General features: G+C 36.4%; 1 protein-coding gene across 2 annotated transcripts in view; it reads left to right on the plus strand.

Annotated features, from left to right (window-relative positions):
- The window catches only part of nav1b (neuron navigator 1b), a 161,314-nt gene that overhangs the window by 132,045 nt on the left and 9,169 nt on the right, over positions 1 to 20,100 (plus strand). For both annotated transcript variants that reach the window (XM_056460598.1, XM_056460599.1), the window contains 11 exons: positions 3,719 to 3,802; positions 5,735 to 5,846; positions 6,144 to 6,176; positions 6,330 to 6,451; positions 10,094 to 10,254; positions 10,512 to 10,674; positions 13,903 to 14,083; positions 14,162 to 14,253; positions 15,857 to 15,952; positions 16,039 to 16,207; positions 18,353 to 18,588. In XM_056460598.1, coding sequence (XP_056316573.1) covers positions 3,719 to 3,802; positions 5,735 to 5,846; positions 6,144 to 6,176; positions 6,330 to 6,451; positions 10,094 to 10,254; positions 10,512 to 10,674; positions 13,903 to 14,083; positions 14,162 to 14,253; positions 15,857 to 15,952; positions 16,039 to 16,207; positions 18,353 to 18,588 — 1,449 coding nt within the window. The remainder of the gene's footprint in view (positions 1 to 3,718; positions 3,803 to 5,734; positions 5,847 to 6,143; positions 6,177 to 6,329; positions 6,452 to 10,093; positions 10,255 to 10,511; positions 10,675 to 13,902; positions 14,084 to 14,161; positions 14,254 to 15,856; positions 15,953 to 16,038; positions 16,208 to 18,352; positions 18,589 to 20,100) is intronic.

The following is a 20,100-nucleotide window of genomic DNA, read 5'->3' on the forward strand; positions in this document are numbered from 1 at the left end:
TTAGTGTGGCGATGACTGATGATGTTGAGTGGATCTGTTTGTTCTGTCCTCAAAAGTCACAGTGTTGATGCTGCGCCAACCTGATTTCACCAAGTAGGACATGGATTAGCATCTATGATGGATTTATGTTAAGTTTAGGCCTACAGTTAGGTTTATGCACTTCTACATGACTGTTATCTAACTGTTACTCCCCTCTGATTTTGGGAATAATTTACAGTTATGGTTGGGCTTTGGGGTAGGGAATAGGTATGGGTTACATTTCGAACAAAGTGATGTTAATCCAGGATCTCATCAAACTTGGGAAAATCATGACGTGGAGGAAAGGAACCACTGACATTGTAATGAGTGTGCATGGGTTTAAGATTAAAAGTTGCATTTGTTTATTTGAACCCAAAGTATTCTGTCAAGTGTGTAACTTGTGTTGCATACCTACTACATACTTGTAATGTTCACCACTAAGAGCACTATAAGCAACCAAAATTCTATGTTTTGACAACCATTGAAAATCCCTGAAACCACCTAGAACTTCCAAGCAACCACCCTATGGGGTTTCTCTTACACTCTAAAAATGTTGGGTTGTTGTAACCCCAAATTGGGTCAAATATGGAAAATCCCAATCAAGTTGGTTAAATTTAAGTGAAAAAATTGACCCAACTTCAGGTCGGTCTATATTTGACACAATTCTGGTTTATAACAACTTAGCATGTTAGTCTAACAACCACCCAGAATGCTTTGGCAACCTCATACCAATGTGACAACAAAAATATGACAACAAGACGCTGCGGTGCTAGAAACTTGTATTATTGTCGGCTACTGTAAGTGAATGAGTCGTTCATAACGGAGATTTAGTCAGAAACGAATCGCTCCCTCTGTTAGACTGAGAAGTGAACAGCGGGAGAGGGGGTGTGTTTCAGGTTGTCAAGTGCTTGTTGTCAAGTGCTTAACAACACCATAGCAACAAAAAAGAATCCCAAAATACTAAAAGTGTTTATCTGGAGCTGTTTCATTGTAAATAATCAGTTAAAATGGTCAGTAACTTTTATTAGTATTATTATTATTATTATTATTATTATTATTTACAAATGACAGTATAAATAGGATACATTTAGAAAAAGATGCAAATGAATTAGCAAACAGTCTAGCCTATTCAAATTAATAGCTTTTATAAAGAAGTTATCAAATCTCATTAACCTTTTCTTTACTGTATAACTTAAACATTCTGATTAAAGAGCAGCGAATGAATCTCTCATTTAGATTTTTCGTTTGATTACATTAACAGAGGTGTCACTTTAAAAATGCACACATCTATAATGAAAGCATTTAATTGCTTTCCTAACTGTTTATGCTCATTTAAGACTAAATTTGTTATGTTTAAAAAAAAAACCACCAAGATCGACATGTTTAGATGTTGTTGTTATTATTATTATAATGTGTACATGTCTGTTTAAACACGCACCCAAAAATTTTAACTTTTCCACCCAGAATCCATTTGGGAAACAGCGTCTATTTGTCACTATGGAGCGCGTATTGACAGTCACGCACCGCTACATGAACTGACTGTTTTGAGGAGTGCATAGGAGGGGCAATGAAAAGGAATGGCATAGATATTTACATTAGATGTCGCCTACCCTATTGTTGTCTATTCGAAGGAATGCGTCAATAGAGCCGCCATTTTAGTACAGCATAGCGCCCCATTGAAATGAATGCGAAACCAAGATGCAGTGGAGGACTGTGGCCGTCCAGAGCCAGAGATATACACATATACACATATATCTATGATTGGGAGTTTTCCCGGTGGTCAGTATGCAAATATCTTTTTAAAATACACAAATTATAATTTTACATCACTTTTCAACATCGATGGATGAGTGACTGCACAGGCATTCCTGACAAAGAGCGTGTGTTTGTGTGCATGGAAATGTATTATCCTCCCTGTTGAATTTGATCTAATCCATGTCCTGAAACACACCCCCTCTCCCGCTTTTCACTTCTCATTCTAACAGAGGGAGCGATTCGTTTGTGACTGAATCTCCATTATGAACGACTCGCCTATAGTTGCCGACAATAATACAAGTTTCTAGCACTGCAGCGTCTTATCATATTTCTTTTTCATATTTTTTTTCGAGTTGGTGCTACTTTGCCTTCTGGTGAATGCAGTAAGTGCAGTAAGTAGCCTAACGTTATTATCATCAATTAGGCTACTTGTTGAGCACAAAAGTTTATAACATACGGGAATTTTCGCTGAAACGGGAATTTCCGCTGTTTTTTTTTTTTTTTGGTAAACGAACGAACAAACATGTAATTAAATAATCAAAACTCATGTCGTTGTTGAAAGCGTTTATCATGGCGCTCCTGTCGCCGTACAGTAAAGTCCCCGAGCTGAACACCGCTACTGTTCTCCTGGTAGAAAATGAGGAGGAGCTGCAGAACATACAAAAAACGTAAAATAAAAAATCTTACCTATGAAATGTTCTGCCTTTATGCTTTGTTTTCTTTGTTTGCTTGTCACTACACCCGTACAGAGCACCAGCATTTGCACATTGGCTTTAGTCTTGACTAGTGCAGTTGAATGACATTTGTCCTGGGAGCATTGCACAAATGTGGCGACACTATTGACGCATGCTCATAGTCCGTGTGTGATATCTAGTGTATATATCTATGAAGGAAGAGAATTCTGCCATTTTTCAAATATGTATTTCAGTGTGTTTTAATGCCTAAATAAAATGAAAGCACAGAACAGATTCACATTTAAGAGCAAGGGGCGTCCCCTGGTGGTTTGGCGGTATGGATTGCGCATAAGGAGGAACAACTCTTTAATGTTTATTGCCACCCTTCATAGAAAGATTAAAAATATGGGAGAAATACAAAAAAATACCTTTACTGGATGATAGCACGATAGAAATGTAAAATATGGGAGAATCCTGGGAAAAATAGGAGGGTTGACAGGTATGCGCTAGCAACTTCCTAACAACTACCCAGAACTGCATAGCAACACCTTAACAACCCATATGGACAGCCACACACCACTTTAAAGTATTTAATTTTGTGATTATAACTTGTATTGCACTATTAGGGCAATGCATTCTACATGTAAAACTTTAACAACCTACTAACAATGTCGTGACAACCAGGAAAAAATAACATGGCTATGCTCTGAAAACCCCCCAGAAGCCCTTTAGCTCATCAACTACTGAACAACCACCCAGAACACTCACAAACAAACTCACACCAATGTACCAAATCTATTCACATTACACAACATCATAGCAACACCCTAGCAGCCACATGCAACCTTAGCAATTGTGAAGCGATATGGTAAACAATCAGAACACCTTAGCAACCACACCGCCTAGCTTCACAACGTAGAGGTTTCCTTCAGAAAATGTCAACTCTATCTGTATGTGTTGCACTAGCATGAGTGATTAGCATGATGGATATTGTATTTTTGTCAGGATGACTCCATCGTCTCTCTTTCACGCATACTGTCTTTTGTAGCGTGTGTGTTGTTATATGGCAACCCGATGTTTTGTCATTTTCAGGCTGCAGGACATCCTCTATTCACTTTCCATCCGTCTATTGTCAAAGCTTTTCTTGATTCCCGTCCTTTTCCGTCGCTCTTTCCTGGTCCTGATGGAGACACATTCATCTGAGAGAGTATGTGTGTGTAATGATCTGTGTGTGTTTATCAGACACTTACCTGAATTGATTATATTTGCAGGCCAACCTGGTGGCGGCGTTTGAGCAGAGTTTGGCACTCATGACGGCACGACTGCAGAGTCTGTCCGTCACGTCCGAACAGAAGGTCAGTGTGCACAGCAACTACACACTGTACATTTGGTGATGTTAACATTGCATATTTAGTAAGCCAATATCCCATTCAAAACTTTGGACTGCTGAAAATGTTTACAAATGTTAATGCTCATCAAGACCCTTTCGTATTTGATGAAAATTAAGACAAAAATGCTCAAATAAATCAATATTTTAAATTGATATTCATTTATATGATGCAGAGCCACATTTTCTGCATTATTACTCCAGCCTGCAGAGTCCCAATGAGCTTTTAGAAATAATCCTGATGTGCTGATCTGATGGTCAAGATATATGTATGATTATTATCAAAGTTAAAAACAGTTCAACAGGTGCTTAATATTTTTTTGGAAACCATTATCTTAATTTTACAATACAATTCAATTCATCTTTATCTCTATACTGATTTTTACAATGTAGATTGTGTCAAAGCAGCTTAACAAGAAAAAAAGAGTAAAAGCCATAATATTTCACACGAGATACACTCACCGGCCACTTTATTAGGTACACCTTTCTAGTAGTGTTGCCTTCAGAACAGCCTTAGTCCTTCGTGGCAGAGATTAAACAGGTACTGGAAATATTCCTCAGAGATTTTGGTTCATATTAACATGATAGCATCACGCAGTTGCTGCAGATTTTTTCGGCTGCACATCCATGATGCGAATCTCCCGTTCCACCACATCCCAAAGGTGCTCTTTTGGAGTGAGATCTGGTGACTGTGGAGGCCATTTGAGTACAGTGATCTCCGTTGTCATGTTCAAGAAACCAGTCTGAGATGATTTACGCTTTATGACACGGCGCGTTATCCTGCTGGAAGTAGCCATCAGAAGATGGGTACACTGTGGTCATAAAGGGATGGACATGGTCAGCAATAATACTCAGGTGGGCTGTGGCGTTGACACGATGCTCAATTGGTACTAATGGGCTCAAAGTGTGGCAAGAAAATATACCTCACACCATTACACCACCACAAGCCTGAACCGTTGATACAAGGCAGGATGGATCCATGCTTTCATGTTGTTGACACCAAATTCTGACCCGACCATCCGAATGTTGCAGCACAAATTGAGACTCGTCAGACCAGGCAACCTTTTTCCAATCTTCTACTGTCCAATTTTTGGTGAGCCTGTGTGAATTGTTTCCTGTTCTTAGTGGACATGAGTGTCACCCGGTGTGGTCTTCTGCTGCTGTAGCCCATCCGCCTTAATGTTGGATGTGTTGTCTACATTGTATAAGCGCTATACAAATAAAGGTGAATTTAATTGAATTGTTGTGCATTCAGAGATGCTCTTCTGCAGACCTCGGTTGTAACGAGTGGTTATTTGAGTTACTGTTTCTAACAGCTTGAACCAGTCTGGCCATTCTGCTCTGACCTCTGGCATCAACAAGACATTTGCACCCACAGAATCACCGCTCTCTGGATATTTTCTCTTTTTCAGACTTTTCTCTGTAAACCCTAGAGATGGTTGTGCGTGAAAATCCCAGTAGATCAGCAGTTTCTGAAATACTCAGACCAGGCCATCTGGCACCAGCAGCCATCGCACGTTCAAAGTCACTTAAATCACCTTTGTTCCCCATTCTGATGCTCGGTTTGAACTGCAACAAATCGTCTTGACCATGTCTACATGCCTAAATGTTAAGAGTTGCTGCCATGTGATTGGCTGATTAGAAATTTGTGTTAACGAGCAGTTGGACAGGTGTACCTAATAAAGTGACCGGCAAGTGTATACTGCACAAGATTGAAATCTTGCTAATCAAATATATATAGGTATACATAAATATATAAAAAATGAATGTGTGTCAGTTAGGTTTTAAGTTTTTACAGTGTCTTTTTCAGAATTTGTCTGTTTAAAAAATTCCTCATTAACAGCATTTGAGTTACAGTCCATTTTAAAATATTAAATGCCTATTTGTCTCATAATTTCAGGATACTGAGCTACAGGACCTAAAGGAAACCATAGAGGTTCTGAAGACAAAGAACACAGAGGCTCAGACCCTAATCCATGGGGCTCTCAGCACCCCTGACCCCATGCCCAAAGGTTTGAACATCATAATAAGCAGAATTGTATTTATATTTTTTTTACTTTTTACATTCAATAAATTTCATGGAACTATTTTTTCATTTTATATAAATCATTTTATTGTTTTCACCTAAATATGTCATATGATGCCCTATTAGAGTAGTGTAACTCTTGTATCTCATCAAAATTAGTTAGTGAAGTTTCATCTCACAGATCAGTTATGCCCTGTATTGGGTGCAATCAAAAACAAACTCTTTTTTTCTGTGTTTGTCTCTTTAAATGTAAATGATCTACCACTCTCCACCCCCTTTCCAGAAGAGGGCGGAGCCTTTACAGCTTGTGCCTCAGGTACTCCAGTTACTTTTCAGATCTTTTCCATGCTCAAACAGCAAAATATCACACACTGAAGGAATTTGAATGTATGAAAAGCACAATAGGACCCCTATACATATCTTTTGCATGAAGTGCCCACTAAATAAACACTGATTTTTTTTCCTTCAGAGCTGCAGATTGACCGGCAGAACTCATCTGAGAGCATTTCCAGTCTGAACAGCATCACCAGTCACTCCAGCGCTGGAAGCCTAAAGGAGCAGGAGGCCAAAAAGAAGAAGAAGAAGAGCTGGGTGAGGATATAATAATAATAATAATAAGATATAAACAAAGAGACTTGTTTAAACAAGAAAGGATAATAACCTTATGAAACAAAAACTTGGGGGAAATGAGTGTTGAACACATCACCATTTTTCTCAGAAAACGTATTTCTAAAGGTGCTTTTGACTTGAAATTTTCACTGGATGTTGGTGACAACCAAAGAAATCCAAATATGGAAAAACCAAAAATAGTTAGATTACAAATAAAGTTGTGTAATAAAATGAAATGACACAGGGAAGAAGTATTGAACAAATGAAGAAAGGAAGGTGTGGAAGGGCAGTAAAAGCCCAGGTAGCAGCTGAAATCTCTCAGTAGTTCTTCAGAAATCCTCTGCCCTTCCTCAGCGTAAATGAATATCTGCTGCCTCAGTCCAACATCTACATTAGCAGGAGGATAAAGATGAAAGCAGGGTGGACATTTCAGAAAGACAATGATACAAAAGACAGCCAAGAAAATGCTTTCAGAGAAAGAAAATCAAGCTGTAGAATGGCCCAGCCAATCACCTGAATCGAATCCAATAGAAAATACACATTAAAGATCAGATTTGATAGACGAGACACACAGAACCATTAAGATTTTTACACTCTGTTGAAGTCTGTGAAAAACTCAGACCTGATCAATGCCTGTGACTTCTTTCTCCTATTGAGAGGCGTCTTTAAGCTGCCGTCACCAAAAGCCTTTTATATAAAGTATTAAATACATTTTAGTAGTTCAGCATTTTCCCCTTGTGTCATTTCATTGTTATTACGTACAACTCATTTTTCAGATATTTTTTGTTTTATTTTTCTGTTTGCTTTTGCTTGGGTTTTCACCAAAATCTGGTTCAATTCCATCTCAACAGCTCCTTGAAAAATGACGTGTTCAATACTTATTTCCCCAACTGCAGCTAATCCAAAAAGTCTTATTGTCAAGTTAGTGCAGCCAGATCTAAGCAAAAGTAGATCAAGCTGGTTACACACTGCAATAAAATCTGTTTTCAGTATATTTGCCATTAAGTATGACTGTGATTTCTTCCCTATGCTTCCCTGCTCCCTTTTTTACAGGTCTATGAGGTGAGTTATTTTCCCCGCCCATCCCATCCCATCCATCATGCAATATATGCATCAGAAAAATATCTAAATCTTCATCGTGAGTGTAATGTGTGGAGTTGTGTGTATTGTGTGTGTAAGAAACTCAGTCAATAAGTCTCATTCATTTATTCATTCATTCATTTTCCTTCGGCATAGTCTCTGATTTATCACACAGTGGATGCCCTTCTAGCAGCAACCCAGTATTGAGAAACACCCATACACACTCATTTACACACACTCATACACTACGACCAATTTAGTTCATCCAATTCACCAATAGCGCATGTGTTTGGACTGTGGGGGGAAACCAATGCACCCGGGGGAAACCCACGCCAACACTGGGAGAACATGCAAACTCCACACAGAATGCCAACTGGGACTCGAATCAGCGACCTTCTTGCTGTGAGGTGACAGTGCTAATTATTTAGTTAAAATTAAAAAGACTGCATTATACCTTTCACAGTGCTCCATGTTAGTAGTTGGAGCTAAGGAATACTTTGCTGCTTTTTCTCAATACAACTCTGGCAGAATTTTCTGCACGGCATCATGGGTAATGTAGTTTTTCTACACAGATTGTGCTATTAAAAATGACGGATTTAAATATTATTTGTATTAATGTTAATAAATGCACAACTGTTACAAAACCTCTGAGCTCCCAGTAGGTCTCTTTAAAATGTGTTCAGTTATTAAAAATCAGCATCACTTATGATTTATTTATAGATTTATTGGCTGAGAAATTAATTGACCACGTATTGTTTCAGGTGTCTTTTACTTCATAATTTTGTGCATATTTTAAGTGCTTGGTGATTAATATTGTCATGACTAATGCTTCTCACCTAGCATTATTTCTACTGTAAACCTCACAACAGATATTATATTTAATTTATCATGAATAAAAACAATCTTTAGAGAAACGAGGATACTATACTTATTAAATCATTTTACTTCTTTGTTAGTTAAAATGTACTTTTTCAGTTTTTGTCATTTATTTTTTAATTATTTTAAGCTTTTTTAAGTTAAATTAAATTTATTCCATTTTATTGTCATTTAAATTTTTATTATTTTAACTTCTTTTCTTTGAATTGGATTTTTCCCCAGTTTTTGTTGTTTCATTTGTACATTTTTATCTCTTTTTAGTTCAATTGTATTTTTCCTAGTTTTTGTCATTGAATTTGTAAATTGTTGTCTTGTTATTTAAGTTGTATTTTTTCAGTTTTGCTGTTTTATTTATTAATTACTTTAACTTTTTAAATTAAATAGTTTTTTTCCTTATTTTCTGTCATTAAATTATTTAATAATTGTAAACTTTTTTTGTTCAATTGTATTTTTTCCTTTTTTTATTTATTTAATTTTTTTAATTATTAAAAAAAAAAAAATATCAAATAGTTTTTCCCCCCAGTTTTTTTTTTTGTCATAATTGTTTTTAACTTATACTTTAGGTATTATCCCTGCTGAAAAATCCAGCTTAAACCAGCCTAGGCTGGTTTTAGCTGGTCAACCAGCCTGGTTTTAGAGGGGTTTTGACCATTTCCAGGCTGGTTTCCAGCTATTTCCAGCCTGGTCTTAGCTGGTCAGGCTGGGAGATGACCAGCTAAAACCAGCTTGACCAGCCTAGGCAGGCTGGGAGCCCAGCCAAAGCCAGCTATGTCCAGCTTAAACCAGGCTGGTCAGGCTGGTTTTAGCTGGAGTTAGCTGGTCATTTTCCAGCCTGACAAAGCTAAGACCAGGCTAGAAATAGCTGGAAATCAGCCTGGAAATGGCCAAAACCCCTCTAAAACCAGGCTGGTCAACCAGCTAAAACCAGCCAACCAGCCTAGGCTGGTTTAAGCTGGATTTTTCAGCAGGGATTAAATGTATTTATTGCTGTTAGTTTACAAATCGAAATGTTGAATTTTAGTTTATCTTTTGAATTCTTTTTAATAGATTTAGTTTGTTTTATTTAACAATAAAGTTATCTTGTTTATTACACTACTAATGCAAATTGAAAATGAAGAGGCTTTTTCATTAATTCTTTTCGTCTTAGTCCCTTTATTAATCTGGGGTCGCCTCAGCGGAATGAACCGCCAACTTATCCTGTATATGTTTTACGCAGTGGATGCCCTTCCAGATGCAACCCATCACTGGGAAACATCCATACACACTTATTCACACACATACACTACCCAATTCACCTATACCACATGTCTTTGGACTGTGGGGGAAACCGGAGCACCCAGAGGAAACCCACACCAACACGGGGAGAACACGCAAACTCCAGACAGAAATACCAACTGACCATGCCGAGGCTCAAACCAGCAACCTTCTTGCTGTGAGGCGATCAAGCTACCCACTCCGCCACCATGCAGCCATAAGAGGCTTTTTAACAGCACAAAATAATATTTATTATGAAGACACTGACCGTAATGCATACATCATTATCAGCACATTAAATCATACACCATATGACTCTGTTATTTGTCCATTATGAATCCATACCATCTATACTAACACACCACCAGTTGTTTGTTTATACAATTTGACTTCTCATTTCTCATCCACATATAGCTCAGGAGCTCCTTCAACAAGGCCTTCAGCAAAAAGGGACCCAAAGCTCCATATGCAGATATAGAGGAGATCGCAACCCCAGAGGCGTCCGCTCCGTCTTCACCCAAAATCCACCATAATGTGGACAATACTTTCACAAAGGCTTCAACTTCAACATCAGGGTGAGAAATATAACATATCTAACATTATATATGCCAGATTACAGTCGAATCATTCACACACCAGTTATAATTTAGATTTTTTTTTATTAGGGGGAGAATATAAAGCAAACTCTTAGTATAATGTATTTTTAATATTTAATATTTTAATTTTTAATCTTTTTCACACATATTTATTTGTATTTCAGCTTTATTTTCAGAATTAATATGGTGTTTAAACTTATTCTGGACAGTATAAGTGAGCTTGTGTTTTCCGGCAGGTCCTGCGGGGGTCCGGAGGAGACGGAGCGCGATGAGAAAGTGGTCTCAGAGTTACGCTCTGAACTGTGGGAAAAGGAGCGAAAGCTGACCGACATCCGGCTGGAGGCGTTGAGCTCTGCACATCAGCTGGAGCAACTGCAGGAGGCCATGACCAACATGCAGGTGTGTGTGTATGTGTGTGTGTTTGCGCACTGGTTCTGGTGGTTTACAAGGACAAAAATGGGTGTTTAATGACATGGTTAAGCTCCGGTCAGATCACACGATTTTTATTGTTGGTTACAAAAGTCATTATGTCAGATTATGTGATTTCGTCTCTGTAAAATCTTGACTTGTCATGGGTAACAAATGTGCCAGACTACATGTCCATTCACAATCAGTCATCCTGTACGATGAGCGATTTTCCCAAAGCAGTCACAAGTGTTGCTATAACAATATTTCTTATCTCTATTTCAGTTTTTTTTATCTTATTTTAATCTCCGTAAACACTGATGCTTGCTGACAACAGGGCTACATGATTTAAAGGATTTCTTTATGACATAGACAGGATCAAACCTATATTTCCTTTGTAATATTAATATATTTTCTTTGAAATATAAATGTGTATTTTCCTGCCAATTTTGCTTATTAAACACTCCCTTGCTTGAACATGCCGAGAGTGAGACGGAGAAAATGAAAGCACATCAGCAGTTATGAAGCAGTGAAGCAGTAAATAAATCCTAATTTTCCACAGAGCGGAACAAATAATCACCGCAAAGTTTAGTAGACGACGGGCACAAACAAAAATATAATTTTTCTTGGAAAAAAAATGTTTTTGAAAAATATTTTGTTTGCTATAATTGTATCTAATGTATTTTTTTTTGGTCAGTTATCTAACTACAAGATAAAAAAGAATAACGAATACATTTTTAGGTGAAGTGCTTCAAAACAAGTCCGCTACACAGCGAAATCCTCAGAGTAAAATTTACTCAGTTTAGATAGTATTTGGTCCCTCTCTAAATTGAGTTAAATTTACTCAAGTTAATGAGACAATAAAGGATTAATTAGGTGATTGAGAACTGACGATGAAGACCTGCTGTAAATAAGCAGAGGTCATTCAGCAACTCTACAAACAGCAGCATTATTTATAACCAACCTGTTTGCCCTTATTTAAAGAGGGACCAAATACTTTCTGAACTGAGTATATTTTACTCAGAGGATTTTGCTGTGTATATACTTCAGCACCAAAACACGAGTTTGAGGTTGTGTTTGATTTGTTAAATAAAGTGATAATCTAGCCTAAATAAAATTAAAGTGAAATATTCACCCTTTCAGAGAAGCCTATATTAAACTATTTTCACTATTAATGACAAATTTGAATAAGCAGGACATGCTTTTGCATTGTATTCGCAGCACTGAACATGTTCCCAGATTACTTTGGAAGAACAAACTCTGTTGGAAGGCTGAGAGAACTCAGAAACTCGTTGTGAGAATGAAGATGACTGCATATTTGTGCCAGTCTGTCAGATAAAATTGCTTAAAACACCTTAATATTTTAGAAAAATAGTTAAAGTTTGCATAGCCAATGTTTGATCATATCCACCCGTGTCCCACCCAGAAGTAAATATGTTGCCTATTTTTTGATTACCTGACCGGCACATTAACGGCAGCACCTGCTGAGATACCTGAGAAGAAACGATTGACACAGTGTCAATCATGTGACAGAACTCGTCATGAAGAACGATAAAAAAATTAAACATGCTGGACTTTCTGCGATGGTGTCATGGAGTCATCGCAGGCATGGTATTGGTTGTCGTGAACTATGTCACATTATACGAGAAGAAACGATTGAATCTTGTGTCACGACGCTCATTTGTCGTTTACGAATCCCCATGACACCCTATATCAAGGAAATTGTGCTGAAATCAGGCCAAAATTGTGTGATCTGACTGGGGCTGAAGTCATTGTACTCTGTTAAAATGGTTTACGAGGACATGCTTCGTGTCCTCAAGATTTAAAATGCTTTAAAAAGCATACTTTTTTCACATTCAAATGTTGCCACAGAATTTCATTGAGGGTTGGGTTTAGGTGTAGGGCCATATAATAAGCGTTTTTGCAGTGTAAAATGCACCTGTGGAGAGTCCTCGTAAACCACTTATACAAATGTGTGTGTGTTTGCGTGCCACCTGATGGCTAAAAACCCTATAGTATTTACTATAAAATACTATAGTATTTGTTCATGTGGGTGTCTGACAGCTGAAAATAGGTCTGGTAGCCTCTGTTACTTTTTGCGGCTCTTTTTTTGTTAACATTTATTTATTTAGCATATGTGTCTTCACATTCTTATTTTAATGACTAATTATTAAATGACTATAATTAAATGAAATATTCTTAAGAATAAAATATGATGTGTTCTTTGGAAGAGACGGTTCTTTTGGAAGCACTTGCATTGTGATGATATTATACTGTCATTCTGGCATTATATAATGAGTGGCATAAAATGGTCTTAAAATGTTGTTTATCACAATTTCTTTTTAGTGCAATATATCGTACAATGAAAAATAAATATTGTGACAGGCCTAGTTAACCTAAAAAAAAAAAAAGAAATATATATATATATATATACTTCTATAATTGTCATTTTAATTTTAATTTCACCTATTCCACCATATATTTATTGCTACAAAATAATTTTTGTAGTTATACAGTTAATTGTAAAGATATCTATATGTATTATTTGAATGTTTTATTATTATTTTAATATATTTTAATACTAAATCATACTGTACTGATTGAACATTTTTATTATTATTATTATTAGTCATAGTAGTAGTATTATAAAATATAGGCATACTGATTATTTATTCTAGAATAGCCTAATGCCTTAAGTCTGTGTTTCTCAACCATGTTCCTGGAGGATCACCAGCTCTGCACGTTTTTGTGTCTCCTTAACCAAGCACACTTGATTCGGATCATCAGCTTATTTGCAAAGATTGAAAGACCTGTAATGGGTGTAACAGACAAAGGAGACATCCAATACATGCAGTGTTGGTGGCCCTCCAGTTATATGGTTGAGAAACACTGCTTTAAGTAATCTAATTATTTAAACAGTATTTATTGTTACTATTATTGCTTTTTGATTATCATTATAAGTTAAAAGTAATGGTCACACCTTACAATAAGGTTTCATTAGTTAATGTATTTACTTATTCATGCTTGTTCACATTAGGTAAATCACCGTGAGTTAACATGAACTAACAATTTCAAAAACTAGCATGAACAAATACTGTAATGAATGTATTGTTCATTATTTGTTCATGTTAGTGAATGCATTACCTAAAACAATCTTATTGTAGAAGCCACCAAATTAACAAACACATTAAATTCACATTTGTGATATAAATGCATTGGCAGATTACAGTCGAGAACCTGAAGGCGGAGAATGACCAGCTGAAGACAGGTGGCCCCACCTCCAGACCTCCAAGCTCCACCTCCCAGTCCTCTGGGCTCGGCTCATTGGGCGTCTCGTCACCAAGGCAATCTGTGTCATCATTCAGCAAAACCGCTGGCACTGGACAAACGGAGCCTTATCCAGGTTTGCGCACATTTGCATGAAGACATCATTTTTCACAGTAATTTTTGGATTTTCTCACTGTAATTTCTGCTTTCACAGACGTGTTCCACAGTCCCACCTCCACTCTTCAGAAGGAGGAAAGTCTCGTCAGAGTGTTGGTTCGCATCCCAAACCAGCAGCTTTTTAAAGATGTGAGTAATTTATTATTTTACTGTTTATTATAGAGCAGACAGTTCTGTAGTAAATACAGTAAAACACTGTACTGAATATTGTTCTTTAATATTTACTAGTGTCATTGTATTTATTTATTTTTTTTTTTAGCTTTTTACAGCATTTGTTACAATAATGTATATTGAATTGGACTTTTTATGTACTTTTTAGTTTATTTTTCATCATTGTTAATAGTTTTTGTTTATTTTATATAATTTTTTTTACTTGTTTTTTTTACCAATAAAAACATAAACCAGTGTTATGTGGTTTCATCATTTTATCTTTACTTTTATTATTGTTCATTTGTTTTGTTTTGGTTTTGTCACTTTTATTGTTTTTATATATATTTAAAATATATATATATATGGTTGTATATCAGCTTTATTCTCAGAATTATTATGAAATTAAAACTTATTCTCAATTGTTAAGCTAATGTTTCTAATTTTAGTTCATATGCAAGTATGTTTTGTGCTTTCATCATTTTTATTGTATTTTTCTTATTGTTAATTGTTTTTATAATATTTCTATATATTTTAAAGCGATTTCCACTTCAGTTTTAGTAATTGTAGTACTTAAAGGTGCAGTAGGTGATCTGCCAAAATGCAGATAAGCATAATTTGAAACACATTCCCTCCCACGTCTCCTGATATACTGAACCCGCACCTTAAAGATGACAGTACACAACCTACTAGATCCTGTCATTCGCCATATCTATGGTCATATCTATGGTATCTATGGTCATCCGCCATCTGCGTGAACAGAGGTGCGCAGTTGCACAAATCTACATTTGTTGACAGACAGTTTGGGCTACTTATCAGAATTATAGGAGTTATCGACCAGATAATTTTTAATTGGATGAACATTTTTTTGTTTTATGCCTCACCAAGAATATAAAAATTCATATAAATACATTTAGATCATTTACTGTAATCATCACTATTGGAATGTGCATAGACTTTCAACCAGCACAACAAAAAATGTTTCTGAAGACAATCACCTACTGCACCTTTAAATTTCTTTTAGTTAGTGTTTTTTTTTTTCAATGTTTTTGATGTTTTATTTTGTTTTATTTTATTTTATTATTTATTTATTTAATTTTTTATCTAATTTTATTTTTGTTTATTTTATTTTATTATTTATTTTCTATTTTAAAATGTTCTATTTTGTTTTATTTTGTTTTGTTTTATTTTATTTTATTAATTTTTTTATTTTATTTTATTTTATTTTATTGTATTTTATTATTTTATTATTTTTCACAGATGAAAAATAATTACCTGAATTACCTGAAACAAATTGTATAAATTTTTAGTTAATAGTTCATATTAGTTAACCATTGACATTGCTGATTATAGTATTGGTTGGATTGGTAATAGTTTTAACATACACCATCTCTTTTTTAACATTCATATATATATGAATACACACACACACACACACACACACACACACACACACACACACACACACACACATACATGGTTGGTTACATTTATTTATTTATATTTATTTTTACAATTATTCTCACTCATAATAAACCTTACAATTTCGTCTACATTTTATTTAAATCAATTGTGTGATTGACAGGAGGTGAAACAGCTGGAGTTTTTCATCGGCTCAGTTAAGATCAGTGGACGGACGGACTGGTTTTCTCTGGACTCTGCTGTTATCCAGGCTTTTAAAGTGAGTGTCGTCAGAAAAACCCCACACGTTCAGATGAAGAATGAAAACTCTGTCATTTACTATGTGTGTGTGTGTGTTTGGTGCAGGAGTATCTGTCGGTGGTGGACCCAGGCTCCAGCCTTGGCCTCTCTCAGGACTCCATCTACAGCTACAGCCTCAGTCACCTAAAGAGGGTTTTGGGTGCGCAGCCCCCGGAGACGCCACCGGTGCGCCTCTACAGCCGAGGACAGGCCTGCATCACTGTGGCCCTCAAGGGTCAGTCAATACACACATTGCTACTTTTCTATGGACACTTTTCACATTTCCGGGTTTCTCAGCAGCAGAAGCTTTCATAGTTGGGTAAATAACAGTGCAGTGAATGACAGAGTACAGCAAATATCAGCATAACAAGCTGTTTTTATGGCTAAAAGTGAATTGAAGTGAATGAGATCAGAAGTCTTGAGATAATAAAGTTCTAAATTCATTAATTGTCCTTCGGCTTAGTCCCTTTATTCATCTAGGGTCGCCACAGTGGAATGAACCGCCAACTTATCCAATATGTTTTACACAGCGGATGCCCTTCCAGCTGAAAACCAGTACTGGGAAACACCCATACACTCTTGCATTCACACAAATACACAACGGCCAATTTAGTTTATTTAATTCACCTATAGCACATGTGTTTGGACTTTGGGGGAAACCAGAACACCTGGAGGAAACCCACGCCAACATAGGGAGAACATGCAAACTCCACACAGAAATGCCAGCTGACCCAGCCGGGACTCGAACCAGCGACCTTCTTGCTGTGAGGCTACAGTGCTAACTATAATAAAGTGTTAATAAAGTTATAAATAATAATAATAATAAAGCATCTGCTTAGGTGAAAAAGTAAGATCAATATGTATATAATTGCATAATTATGGATTTTTTTGGTATATATTTTTATTTTTTAAGTTTATATTTTATTTAACTATGTATATAAAATGTGTAATTATATATAATTATTACAATTAATATTAATAAGTGTAAAATAATGGTACAACTTATCATTTAAGTCATTGTATTATTATCATTATTATTAATTATTATTATTGTTATTATTAATATTATTATTAGGGGTGTTATGGTTAACAAGAATAAAATAATGAAATGTTAATTGAAAGAAAGAAAATATAAAAATGTATTTTTCCTCTCCTCGGCTGTTTTACAGCGATATTTCTGGATACAGACACGAGCGCGTGCCTGCAGAGTTTTCTCCACCGTGTCTATCGTGGATCAGCTGTGATCGCCGCTGCCGTTTATCAGTGTCACTCATCTGTGAAGAGCGCAGCGCGCAAGAGCCAATCACAGCCGTTTTTGTTGAGGGTGTGACCAATCAAAGGGGTGTAAGAGAACTTGGTAGACAAGAATCAGAAAGCGAGCAGGATATTTATGTTTGTTTATATTAAATGCTATAAATGCTCGTGTTGTTTAAAGGTACAGTGTATATATCTGACTGTATTAAACGACAAAATTGCATTACAAATAGTATATAAATAAATATAAATATATAAATATATTCATACATTTTATTACAAGAAGAAAATATAAAACTGTGTATGGAAAGCACCGTCAATGCACCGCGATGCACCGAAATATCGAATTGAACCGAATCGATAGCATGATAATCGTAACCGAACCGTGAGACCAGTGTAGGTTTACAGCTCTTATATATATATATATATATATAATTTATATATATATATATATATATATATATATATATATGTATATATATATATGTATGTATATATATATATATATATATGTATATATATATATATGTATTATGCATATGGGATACACACACATACATAAAAACAAAACTATTTTGTCACAGATATTTACATTTATATATAATTTGTATCATATACATAATATATATTTTATAAATGAATATTTTCTCAAATATATGCATGCATTTGTATGCAATTCATTTTTGCCCAGCAATAATACAGTATAAGCCTCGACTAGGTCAGTTGGCATTTCTCTGTGGAGTTTGCATGTTCTCTCCATGTTAGCGTGGGTTTTCTCCGGGTGCTCCGGTTTCCCCCAGGTAATTGGGTAAGCTAAATTGACTGTAGTGTATGTGTGTGAATGCAAGAGTATATGGGTGTTTCCCAGTGTTGGGTTGCATCTGGAAGGGCATCCGCTGCGTAAAACATATGCTGGATAAGTTGGTGGTTCATTCCTTTGTGGTGACTCCTGATGAATAAAGGGACTAAGCTGAAAAGAAAATGAATGATTGAATGAAATTATGAATGAATGTATTTGAATGAATGAATACTGTATATATATATATATATATATGTATACATACATTGATTTGCGATTTAAGTCTCTCTATATGAAGCACTGATCTACGATGGTGTCTGTGTGCAGGGCTAAAGGAAAAGTGTGTGGACGTGCTGGTGTTTGAGACGCTTGTCCCGAAGCCTATGATGCAGCACTACATCAGTCTGCTTCTGAAGCACCGGCGGTTGATCCTGTCAGGTCCCAGTGGCACCGGGAAGACCTACCTCACCTACCGGCTGGCGGAGTATCTGGTGGAGCGCAGCGCCCGCGAGCTCACGCCGGCCATAACCAACACCTTCAACATGCACCGCCAGTCCTGCAAGGTCTCCGCACTACACATGACCAACATTTATGACCGTTCTGCTCCAGGCACTTCACTGAAATGACTGATTTCTTTACACTTTCATCACCAGTGTTGGGGGAAAAGTCATATATTAGAATCCAAAGTCAAACAGTCCCTAAATGTGTTACCTAGTTACTTTTTAAGGACAGTAATGTGAAAGTATTTACTATTAAATTGAGTCGGTCCTGGTACACTGAATGACCTCCAGCAAACTGCATGATTTTTAATGCTGAAATAAGACTAAAACTGCTTTAACATTTATTTGAACAATAAAAGAAATAAAATATACTTTTTAAAACTTCAACACACAGTTTACAACTAAACATACAAATAAATGACAGTTTTTTTTAGTGTTTGGAACATTAAAGGGCACATAGTTTACCTCTTTTTTTATGATTTAATATTAATATTATGGTTCTTCTGAGTGTGCCAGTTTAGGTTCAGTTCAAAACACAATTCAGATTTTTTTATTATAATGTGTTAAAAAGTGTCATGTTGGGGGCGTGTCCACAGCTCGCTGATTTAGGGGTGTGTTGCTTCACATGTAAATTAGTTTCGGCTTCCCGCCAACGTAACAAGGGGGCGGGGCCATGAGCTCACCCGCTCTGCGTTTGCAACAGAGTCTGACAGGCAGACTGAGAGGATCTGCATTCAGTCGTACATGTACGACTCGGACACAGACCAAGCAGAGAGTACAAAATCATTTGTGTCTTTGTACAGTTTTACAGCCAACTGTGTGCTAGCTTCAAGTGCCGAGCTTGTACACAGAAACTAATAACCATGCACACTGAATTAACTTTGACTTAGGCACTGGATGCGCCGCTCGAAGCCGTGACACGGCACACCAGACACTCTCTGTAGCGCGGCAGAAACATGAAGTGTCCCGAATCATCGCGCCACGCATTTTTGAATTCTAAACATAGGTTTCTGCAGCCATCCGCGGCTTGAGTGTACCCTGATAGAAACCTATGTTTAAAATTCTAAAAGGCATGATAGTTAAGATCACAGGGAGCTTCTGGGATCGCGAGAAATTCAAACGGCTGAAGTATAAGGTAGACTCGATGAGAAGTACACATGTTTGCAAACCTACCTAAAGATACAAGCAATAATTCCGATTAGAGTGATAATGTGGAGAATATTGATCTTGTGTTGAGCCCAATGAGCCTTGCATCTAAAAATAGAGCTAGGGTGTTCCTTTAGTGATATCGCTTCGACTCACGCTGAAAATGGCGAATGTGAATCAACAAACTGAGGATATGATGATGCGCCTGTCAATCAATATTGGTGGGCGGGGGGACCACTCTCCTATGTAAAGTTGCGGTCGGTTTGAAAACCGCTTTAATTGGTCCACCGTTTTTATGTTGTTAAATTGAAAAAAAAGCACTGGGTGTGCTTATATCACCCCAATATGACAGTCTATACACCATACATGCACATATGGCTGTCCAAACAGCTTGAAAAGTCGATTTTTTTCCATAGGTGCCCTTTAAAC

This window comes from Danio aesculapii, chromosome 6 (assembly GCF_903798145.1).
Source record: "Danio aesculapii chromosome 6, fDanAes4.1, whole genome shotgun sequence".
Taxonomy (NCBI): Eukaryota; Metazoa; Chordata; class Actinopteri; order Cypriniformes; family Danionidae; genus Danio; species Danio aesculapii.